Source organism: Erpetoichthys calabaricus, chromosome 9 (genome assembly GCF_900747795.2).
Source record: "Erpetoichthys calabaricus chromosome 9, fErpCal1.3, whole genome shotgun sequence".
In the NCBI taxonomy this organism is placed as follows: Eukaryota; Metazoa; Chordata; class Cladistia; order Polypteriformes; family Polypteridae; genus Erpetoichthys; species Erpetoichthys calabaricus.
This window is the reverse complement of record NC_041402.2, coordinates 197,165,755-197,176,558: the sequence shown is the minus strand read 5'-3', so window position 1 is coordinate 197,176,558 and position 10,804 is coordinate 197,165,755. Positions and strand designations below refer to the sequence as shown.

Sequence of the window (10,804 nt, the reverse complement as noted above, 5' to 3'; positions counted from 1 at the left end):
TAATCTTTATTACGTAAAAAAACACAAGCACTCCATCAAGAGTCTAAACATTCATAGATGATGAGTGCTTCCTCCTCCTCCTACCAGCTCACACACATGGTGCTTCTTAGTGCCACACAAAGTAAGAATTTTGTCTTAAATGTCACTGAGGGGCCAAGAGCCTTGACTCCTAAATCCACATGCACAGCCGGTCAGAAGAAATAGGGGCAGAGCCAAAAGACGAAGACCCCGACGATGGCCAAGTCATCACAAACGTGAGCAGGTTAGTCTCGGTGGAGCTGGAAAGAGAAGACTTTGTTCCCAGATTTGCAGCGGATGTCCTCTGCCCACAATCTTGTCAGCTCGCCACCGTCTTCTGAATCATGAACGATGCCCTGCAGAGAAGAGAATGACTAGAGATGTGTATTGATGCGGATGGTAGTGTGATACAAGATGTTTACTGGCACTGGGCCTTGCGTTCTGAGGGCAGAGCTGGCACTCCTTGGTCAAGTCATACAGCTCAAACACTAACCTCTGACTCTTCGCAGGTCACCAAAGCTCAAGTTCTGTTTCAGTGTGACGGTCACAGAATGCCAACCAGTCAGTCACAAGGCACAGCCAGAGCAAGGGTTGAACCTTGGTCCTTGGCACTGCCAGGCAGCCAGACCTGGCTTGATTCACACACGTGTATGCAGGAACACATGCAGGTCTCCATGTTTTTACGTACTAATCGGCATGCACCCGTCTGTCACTAGTGTTAGAAGTCAGACCCTGGCGTCACTCCCTGTCACCTCGGTGTGACGTGTTGTGCCATTTCTGTTCTGCTCTCAGTTTTGGTCTCAAGATGCCACTCCAGCATGCACACCTGGCACATATGTTAACTAGCCATTGCTGGTTTATGAAAGCCCAGTGCTTCAAGAGGAGGACTTGGCCCAGAACCCCTGGTCTTCGCCAATGGCACAGGACTTCACTTTACTAAGGCGCAGCCCTATGCCCAACCTGACCTGCTAGGGACCAGCATGGGGCGGCCATCCTGTGCTTTAAGTTCTGCATGAGGATATGCAGGACGTCACTCCTCTGTGGTGACCTGAAAGGGGGCTACAGGACACTTTAAAGGTAAAGCTGCTCCGAGGCCAGGGTGAACGTCCATTTATAAATGTCGTTGGCTCCTGCCCCTCGTGCATATGCAGAGCGGGTGAAGTTCTACCGGGGAAGTGGGATGGCAGCAACAGCCTGCGTTTGTACTCAAGTACAGCCGGATGACGCTGGGGCCACTCACATCTGTGGTGACAGACATCTTGACTGATCGCTGCAGCCAGTGAGGTGGCCGGACAATGCGGCTCCCTCCGGCCGTTCACGGTTTCTGTTTGGGGGTCGCGCCCCCTGCTGCTCAGTTTCTACTCCATTTTCAGGCGGGTTACTCTGCTGGCATCACCACATTAGAAGTCACGTCAGCCATTGTCCCATCCCAAGCTGAACAGGTGTGTATGTCTTTTTTAGGGCTCAGGGAAAGAAATGGTTGACAGATGAAGAGTGAGCTGCCGCTAAGAACGCTTTGGCCATTCTTCTTGTAAACGAAATCCTTTTCTTCTCTTACGCAATTTTGTGTTTTTTACCAATGACTTCATTTCCAGGGAGGTGGATATTGCAGTCCCAACAGCGCCAATTGAACTCCATTTGCGCCTGGGGCTGTGACATCTCACTTAGTGACGTAGAGCGAGTTGTCACCCTTTGGCCACCTCAGCAGCCTCTACCCACTCCTGCCATTGTGCCACCTGTGCTCCAAAGCTAGTCCACTGTTTTCACCGAATGATGCCCTCTGTGCCACACAGGGGTGCCACACAGGGTTTCACACAGACACTTGCCAACACTGCCATGTGACACATACCTGCAGTTGAGCGCACAGGCCTTCCAGCCTCTCTTTGTGATCCCCGACACACCAGGCGAGGCTAATGTGGAATGAGGGGTTCTAGGGAGACAAAAAAACACACAAAATCAAGAAAAGGGGGTCTGGCAGCTGACAAGACAGTCAAGGCGTTCAGGGCCACAGGAAGATGTCACACGGTACCCTTGATGTGGTGCCAAGGACAGGAGCGCAGATCTCGGTCATATCAAAAGAGAATGAGGCCTGACAAACAACACAGACCTAAGGCCCATGTACTTTACACAGGCCAGAGGGAGAGGGCAACTGACAACCCCCCCAACTTATAAACTTCAAAAGAATACAAAAGTAGGAGAAAAACAAAAGTCCAAAATCCAGACATTAATGTGTGAGGCAAAACAAAGGGTTCAAAAGCAGGAAATTCAAATTGTTCATCAAAAGGCCCAAACCTGATGAGCCAAAGGAAGGAGTCAACGCTTTACCTGCAAATGGACGCACATCACGGCCAGCCCAGACCACAAAGACAGACCCTCAGAAATCTGGGTGCATATGTCAGTGGCACCACTGCAGCCAGCAGGGGGAGATCCACCGGGCAACGTCTTCCTACTACTGGCAGCCCGAGTGGTCATCACGACTCACCTGATAGAAGGTGGCCAGCCTGGAGGCCTCCAGGGTTTTATCTATGGCTCCAACCACATGCACGAGCTCGTCCTGCCCGAGTGTGACCTCCAGTCCGAGGAACGTCCTAGCAGAGAGCAGAAGAAAATCAGGACTAAGTGGAAACAACTCTGAGAGCAGAGCCGACGCCATTAGAAAGGGTCAGAGGGCCAAAAGGCAGCCTGAGAAAAAGTGTTAAGCAAAGCCGACTGGGTTACATTCAAAATGGACGACTGATAAACGCAGAGAGGGCCGCTCAGCAGGAAGCAAACGCTCAGACCCAGAAGTGCCATCAGGAGGCTGTTGTCACTCGCACTTTCGTCAGCTGCTTCTCTGTGACGAGCCCAACAAGTCCGATTGCCTCCATTTGCATTCTGCCGTTATGGAGACAATTCCACAGGTGGCACGCTGAGCCCACACTCTTTCTGTTGAAGCTGCTCCTGGCGTTGAATGGCAGCGGCACCTGCTCACTACCACCCCCTACTGACTATAAAGGCCAACTGCCTGGAGTCATAAAATACAAACATTGTGAAAGGGACTGACACACGGAGCACAGGTGGGCCCACACGTCACTCTCCTGGTGGGCCAACCCGGACCTGTCCCAGGATCTTGCTCATTTTACAAAGCTGCAAGACCCCGGAAGCAGTTCAGTCTTAAGTGCACTTCCCCTTAATGTCCACAAGGTGTCCTCAGCTTGCTGTTAGATGGCATGAACGTCTCGCCAGGGCAAGACCCCTAAACTCTGTGCTCCCTGCGTCTCCCACCTTGGCATTTTTCACCTGCTTGTGGCACTTTTCTCTATTAAGTGTTTGCCCACTTTGGACGACTGGCAGGTTCTTCTGAATCGTTATTGCTGCCTCCTCACCATCAGCTAGCCCCCTGTGTGTGAGGGGTGCCACCGTCCCAGCTTACCTCGTCTTTTCCTGGTTGGCATACACATTTAGCCTGTCAGCAACACAAAGGAACCTGGAAGACATAAAGCATCACAAGGTCAGCGAGTGCAGGCCAGGGGACTCATTCACAGCTCTGCTGACCCCCTCACCAGTTCAGTAGGTACAAGCTGGCTGGCTGGCAGAGAGAACACTTCCGATGGCGGACAGCAAACAGCTGGTACTTTGGGGGGCTTTACTGACTCACAGCCCCATTGCTGTAATTTCTGAACTCTGAATGCCACTTTGGTATTTTTGGTTTCTGCTGCACTCGAGAAACCCGTGGCCTTCATTACCTCCGAGCTAAGACGGCGCCCATCCCCCTATCCATCCAGGGCAGGGTCTCCCAGTGATCATCGGGCACCAGTCCGTCACACGGAGACCAGACAGGTACACACCGGAGGCCAGCTGAGCATCGCCAGTTCACCTAACCTGCATGTCTTTGGACTGTGGGAGGAAACCCTCCACGTAGGGACCACCATGAAGGGACCACCCAGGATACAGGCCCTGGTCTCACTGTTGTGAGGGATCAGCACTGCCACCGTGCCACCCATCTTAAGATACAAGACACCAAGTCTAAGAAAAAAATGAGAAACCGATGAGCAACGAGGAAAAATGCAAAGTCCCAAGATGCAATGGGCAGGGCTGTAAGGCCAGAAGAAAAAGGGTCAACTCTTTACTGGTGGTCATGGAGCCAGTGGTCCAAAGTGCTTCAGGCAGCGGCCTGTAGAACAAGGACAGTCCAGCCACTGGTCTGTGCGGACCTCCAATGAAATGTATGGTGGCCGGGCCGCTTGCTGCCTGTGGTCCTGGAGACCCTGAACACATCAAGGATGTGCCACCCAATGTCAGAAAACGAACATCAGGGGTCTGCCGGGCAGGACAAGGACCCAAAGCACACATTGAAAAAAATACCAGAAACAAAATGGGGCGTCCAGCAAGGAGTCCTGATCCTAATCCAGATGAAACCTTTGGAAAGATCAGAAAACAAGTGGAAAAGGTGTGGAGGCCGCCATCATCATCATTATCATCAAGGTGGACCAAGTACAAAGGGGGGCCGTTCATCCTGGCCAGGTCAGCTTTTCATTGTGTGCTGCCACTTTGGCCATCCTACTCAGATATTCTGAGGATCACCAGGTGGTCCGCACCCAATTCATTCTGAAGATGCCAGGCGTGACCCACCAAAAAGCCAAGGAGGGCAGTAATGCTGACCACAACTCCACCTGCACTTGGAAAGTGGAAAGGTGGCAAGAAAATGAAGCCTACAATCTCCACACTGACCGTCTCTGCACAACTCCCGCTCACTCCCTAAGCTCTCTGCTCCTTTTCCATTTTGCTATCCCACTCCCACGGCCCTGTCCTCTCAGTTCGGGTGGGTCACCTGCCCTCAGAGCAAGCCTGCAGCAAACACTGGCAAAGGGGGCCGGAGATTCAAATATGTACCTGCTGAACGGTGCCAGGGCCTCCTTCAGAGAGAGGACAAAGGGCTCAATCCAGTGATGGCGCAGAACAACCGTCTGAGAGAGGCTGATGTGAAATTCCTCCATTCTGGTAAGAGAAATCCCATGAGCCCCGGCCGCCGAGATCAGTCGGTCTGCTAGCTCTTCAAAGTCCCTCTCAGCAAAGTCTGTGGAGAGCAAGAGGAGGAAGCCATCAGGAGAAGGGGGCCAAGTCTCTGAAGGATCACTAACCCAATGAGGGGGTCACAACGGTGGACGGCTCTGCTGTATGTCTTTGTCGACTTTTACTCTTCTACCAGCTGACCCCGTGCACAATAAATCACGGCCTGCTGCTCGAGCGGCAAGCGTCACCTAAATGACAGGAACCTCATGGAGGGCAACTGCAGTCCTTGGTCCCCACGACGTCACTCATGATCGTTCTCAACACACTCACGCCTGGGCACGAATGAAATACACTGCGTTTTCTGTTCCAACAGGAGGCGCCTACAAGGGACTCTAACCTAGAAAGGCCATTTTAATCAGATTATGGTATGTGTTAAGTAATAATGAGATTGCAGCCCACTATTACAGGGGTCTCAGACTCGGTCCTGGCAGGTCTCTTAACGGCCGATTCTCAGTAATGAAGGCAGACCATCAGACTTGTGCTCCCCCCACCATTCATTTTCAGGTTCGCTCGCATCTAACAGACAAAGCAGCCATCGTGATAGCCATGTGTGTTATCGAGGGGTGACATGAGGTTGGTCTACTCTCGCACCCGCACACACTCGCTCACGTTCTGAGATCACAGCCACACGTGACTGCCAGTCGCTCCACGTCCCCAAGACCCACACGTGGTCACATGCCATTGCCAATCAGTGGGGTCCGCCGTCCCCCAGCCTTGATCAACCTGCAGCAATGAGCAAATGGCAACGTCCTCCGCACTTCCTTTGCTCGCTCGAGATATGAGAAATAGCAGAGTGGAGTTTATTAAAGTATAAAAACACTAAAAGAAGAAAAGCTGACAGCAAAGTCTGGAGACGCATTTAAAAGAGAAAGTTCAATGAAAATTGGCAGCGTCAGGGTGGCTGTTGTCCTGGGCGGCATTTGGGTTCTGAGATCGGCAGAAGTCACTCCCTTTCACTCTCATGCCAGTGGAGTTGGAATCTTGGGAGTTTGAAACCTACTGAGCCCCCAGAAGGCCATTTGCCGGACACTGTGAAGTGCGGATTTAACTAACGCATGAAGTGCCGTGACGCTACGCCCTGCTGATTTCCTAAACTTACTCAGTTCTAGTCAAGGAGTCTCCACAGCGGGGCTCATGTCTGTGACACACCACGTGTTGGAAGGAAACTCACAAGGCATTTTATTACTACGTGCATTACCAAACACATTCCAGCAGGTGGCACCCCGCAAACAATGCAGCTGAATGCAGCCAACAGAGAATAGCCATCAGCTGGTATGTGGAGATGGTGCCACCAGGACCCGCACTTTAGATAGATAGATAGATAGATAGATAGATAGATAGATAGATAGATACTTTATTAATCCCAAGGCCTCTCCAAATCCTCCACTCGAGTAAGGAGTGTGCTGGCGAGGGCTCGTCAATGACGGACTGGTGCTCTAATCTGGCACCCCCTGCCCCATTTATTTCACTTCTCTCATTCGTTTCTCTCTACCGTTCCTCAGCTCTCGTCAACCTGAATGCTCCTCTGCGGTGGCATGTGGAAATCAACTCAGCCAGTGTGGATAAGGCAAGGAACCCCAGAACCCAAACCAGAGGCAGGACTTGTAAGTGACATGGCGCCTCAGAATCGAGACTTGGGAACAAACACAGCGGGGAAGGCCATTAGAAAGAAGCACGCGACTCATGATGTGTTAGCACAGACACACAAGGCCACCGCCGCAAATACGACGAGACTGCAGTCAGGCCATCACCTTACCGGGGACTTCTCTGTCCCACCAAAGTCACTTAAGGACATTCACTTCCCTCTTGGGATTCGGCCCTTCTGCCAGGTTTTTGTGTCCCAGCAAAGCTATAAAAGCAACTTACACGGCAAGTAGACGTACGTCGCCCAGTTTCCTCGCTCGTGTCTGAAAGAACGGATGCGTCCACCGTGCCTGGAACTGTCACTAGACGCCTCCTCCACGCTGTCCTCTTTAAACATCTCCAGTATGCTGCTGGGCACTGGCAGGATGCGAGTCCCACTTTCATTTGTTCTGCTCGGCTTCTTCTGCATGTCACCAATTTGGTCATTTCTGAAATAAGCAGAGAGAAGCCTTGTTGTACGTCAGATGGTAAGATAACTAAAACCTCAAAAGCTGCAGATGAAAACAGGCAGAAATGCCAGCAAGGATGGGCACATGCAGGGCATCAGTGTAGAGCTCTGGGCTGGCGTGCAGCTGCTCTGACAGCCACTGTCCCCAAACAGGACACATGGGGAGCCTAAGTCAGCAGCGGTGGCTGCCAAGCCCTTGGGGTATCAGAAGATGGTCTCTTGCTCTCCCGAGGGCTGCTTATGCCACGTCATGTTCAGTTCTAATATTCGGGGCAAAAGGGGCTGAGCGTCAGCCCTTGTTCTGCCTTTTGTTCACGCAGTAGCCATCGGAGGCTGACTAAGATTTAATGAACCCCATGAAGACCAGCAGCCCTAGGCCACCATCTCTGACTTTTACATTTTGCACTTTTGGACAAGATATGTGGACTCGATGGCACCGAGATGAGGGCAGGCAAGGCTGCAGTGGAAATTCAGGCCACCGTGACACTCTTCACACTTCCCCATCTGCAGCATGGCCCTGAATGGCACTCCTGGCACAGAAGCAGCAGGCTCGCAGAAGGCACAGCTACACCTTTACATATTTGAGCCCCATTGGCTTCTCATATTTCAGGACAAACAATCAGAGATGTTAAAATGTAAAAACTGAGAAGTGAAAGGGGAACAACGTGCCGCAGATGCTGAGTGACGCATCGTGGGCTGACATTTCTGCAGCTGCTCCTCCTTTGTCATCAATGAGGGTCTCCTGAAGGTCCGTAAGGAGCACAAGTGGAGGCTTCTATACGCTGGCAAAGTTGAATCCCGAGACCAATTCAAATTTTAAAAGGTACATCAACTGAAAACACTAAAACGTGCCGCTTCAGTCCCAAATAAAACAAGAAGCCTTTGTGCTCAAATTAGAAGCCGCTGAAACTGAAGTGTATTTGACTTTATTAAGATTTAAATCAGCGTCATTAGGACTGCAGGAACCCTCAGTGAGGTGGCATGTGTGCCATGGAGAAAAGGGCACTACGGCCACAGCCCTCCTCTACTCTCGGGCAGTGGCCTGCAGCTGCCCAGGACGCTGAGTACCCCTCAAATCTGACAAGCTGTCCAAACCCCACCTACTCCCCCAAAGTCAAGCCCACTCCAATTGCTGCATCACTCCTCTGACTGGGGGACTCTACCAAATTTGCATGTGTGGGCGGGGCTATGTGGTTACACTTCCAGAGTAAAGTGCCCACAAGGCCGAGCTCCGCCAAACGCACACATAACTTACAGAGCGAAGCCTCTCAATGGATTTCTTTAAATAAATATGTTGAGCAGTAGAAAGAACATTTTGACGAGACCCCATTTGGCTATTTGCTGCATTTGTTTTTAGGTGTGTGCCTACAAAGGAAAAAAGGTGAAAGGTGACCGCCACGCCAACGAGACGCAACGTGTCAGCTGCACAGCTCAAGGGTCACCAATATGGAATAACCTTTAACCCCTAAGAGAAGTGCTAAACCCAAGCAACATAACTAGGACCCTCATGGCACAACTGTAAACACGGCATTCAGATACGAATTCCTTCCCTGCTCTGCTGCAGCATTTGACCGCCATACAGACGCAGTCGTTTGTTACCGTCAATACCTTCTTGTTTCTATTTTTTAAATTATTTTTACAAAGTATGCTCTGACAGTAGTAGTTACTGCACAATCCTCATGTCCTGCACTCATCGGACTTCTGTGTTCCCATTTCAGACCCCCATTTGTCATTTTTATTTTAAGTGGGCTGTTTGCCCACCGTTACCAATAACTGCAAGGTCACTGGTGGAATGAACCGTCTGTGACAATGATGGGCTTCAAACTTTGAATGAAGGGGGGTGTCTGATATTTCACTGCCGTGGGCCGGAAAGGAGACGGACCATTTCATTGGCCGAAGGGACAACACCAACACCACCATTGATTTATTTCTAGAGCACGCTTTCATACAAATGATGGGGCGCAAAGTGCTTTACAAGAAAAAGAAAAGAAAAAATATAAACATTAGGCAATGCTAATGAACAAAGAATAAAGTAAGGTCCGATGGCCAGGGAGGACAGAAAAAACAAAAAAGAAAATCTGCAGGGGTCCCAAGGCCACGAGACCACCCAGCCCCCACTAGGCATTCTACCTACCATCAATGATCTCGCAAACAGGAGTTTCTATTGTCTTTACGTAACACCCCAGCCTTTTTCTTCTGAACTCACTTTTATGGTCTTCACGTATGCATTCAGTTCTCCTCACGTGCCCAGCTCCATCGTCGACCACTTGGCCTTTATTTCTGGGTACACCCTTGTCTCGCCCACACATCCCAGAGCTGAGGCTGAGTGCCCCCAGTGCAGGACCTGCCAGCCCCGGGCACTCGATGCTCCCAGGACAGAACTGGCCTAGCATTACACAACACTGGTTCCCAGTTTTACTCTGCGACTCGTGTCTGCAGGGTCCCAGTCAGTCAGATTGCTCATCTTTTATTTGTCTTCTGCATTTAGAAGAGCAGCAGTGGGTGATTTACATAATAAATATCTGCGTTTTAATAAATCTGTTCACTTATACCAATTACAAACCGAGTACATTTGATTTGTTCACAGCGCTCTGCGCTCGCACTGACTGATCAGCGCTTGACAAAAAGTACGTTGTGCTGTGTTACAACAACTCATATGCTCACCATCAAGAATCTCTGAATGCTGGACTTGGTACTCTGAAATGTTCGCTTGTGTGCTGCTCGCAGTGCCTCTGATGTGCCCCATAAATCAGCACCCGGACACATTTGTTAAAATGATACATCCGCAGGTCTTTAAAGTTAGAAATGGCAAACGGAGCAAACCCAATTCACAAATCCCAAAATGAGACGCTTGCTTTATTAAAGGTACACTGCATACCATAATTGGCGGATCTCTTCGGGATTTTATTTACAAGATTTGTGAATCGAAACAACAGTAAGATGTGTGCATCAGGTAAGAGGATTTATCTCTTCTAGAATATAACATGAAGTTCCGTATGTATCAGTTTTTAATTATCAGTAATTGTACGACCACAAGAACTTTCTGACAAAATTAACAAAAAGTTGACCTGGACAGGAGCGAGAAAAGAACGAAATGGGCCGCTGCGACGTCTCACAAACTAACTTGACAGACCGACAGCCCCTCCTGCCTGCCCCGGTGCGGCCCCGCAGCGTCCCTTGCAGTTATTCAGCATTGCTTCTCCTTCTCGGCACACGCACCTCGTCCCAGGTTTACTGCGCTTACTGCCCGCAGTCTTCTCCGCCTCGTCTCCGCTCCGTCTCCGCTTCCTGCCACCATCGCTTTCCTCGTCCTCAGAGCTGCTGTAGTTGACGAGCATCGCCAAAAGCCGGGAGCGCTCCGATCAGCCGTACGTGTGCACCACCACCTGAGCTCCGGCCGGACCAGGGAATGCAGATTGGAAGTTCCGCCTCGGTTTCTAACTTCAGGCAGACGGTAGGGAAAGAGCACGGCTCGGTGCATTAGTGTCATCAGACTGATCTGGGGTTTGTTTAGCCCAGAATGGACGGAAGGACGTCCAGTCCATTACTGCCCTACATCAAAGGCGGAAAGGCCAATTGGCACTTTTCTTTCGCGTGCTTGAATCCTCTCGCTTAACGACGAGTGCGCGTGCGCCGCGGGCG

General features: G+C 50.8%; 1 protein-coding gene across 2 annotated transcripts; it reads right to left on the bottom strand.

The window, feature by feature from the left end:
• On the bottom strand, positions 1 to 10,804 carry usb1 (U6 snRNA biogenesis 1). 2 transcript variants are annotated; one of them, XM_028808862.2, is made up of 7 exons: positions 10,382 to 10,801; positions 6,937 to 7,142; positions 4,891 to 5,074; positions 3,431 to 3,484; positions 2,501 to 2,606; positions 1,868 to 1,948; positions 11 to 374 (listed from the first exon to the last, which is right to left on the bottom strand). In XM_028808862.2, the coding sequence occupies exons 1-7, from the start codon at positions 10,498 to 10,500 to the stop codon at positions 264 to 266; spliced, it is 861 nt and encodes a 286-aa protein (XP_028664695.2). In that variant the 5' UTR covers positions 10,501 to 10,801; the 3' UTR covers positions 11 to 263. The 2 variants fall into 2 exon arrangements, with proteins under 2 accessions (XP_051788315.1, XP_028664695.2); XM_051932355.1 differs by lacking the exon at positions 6,937 to 7,142 and having other exon boundaries at positions 1 to 374; positions 10,382 to 10,804.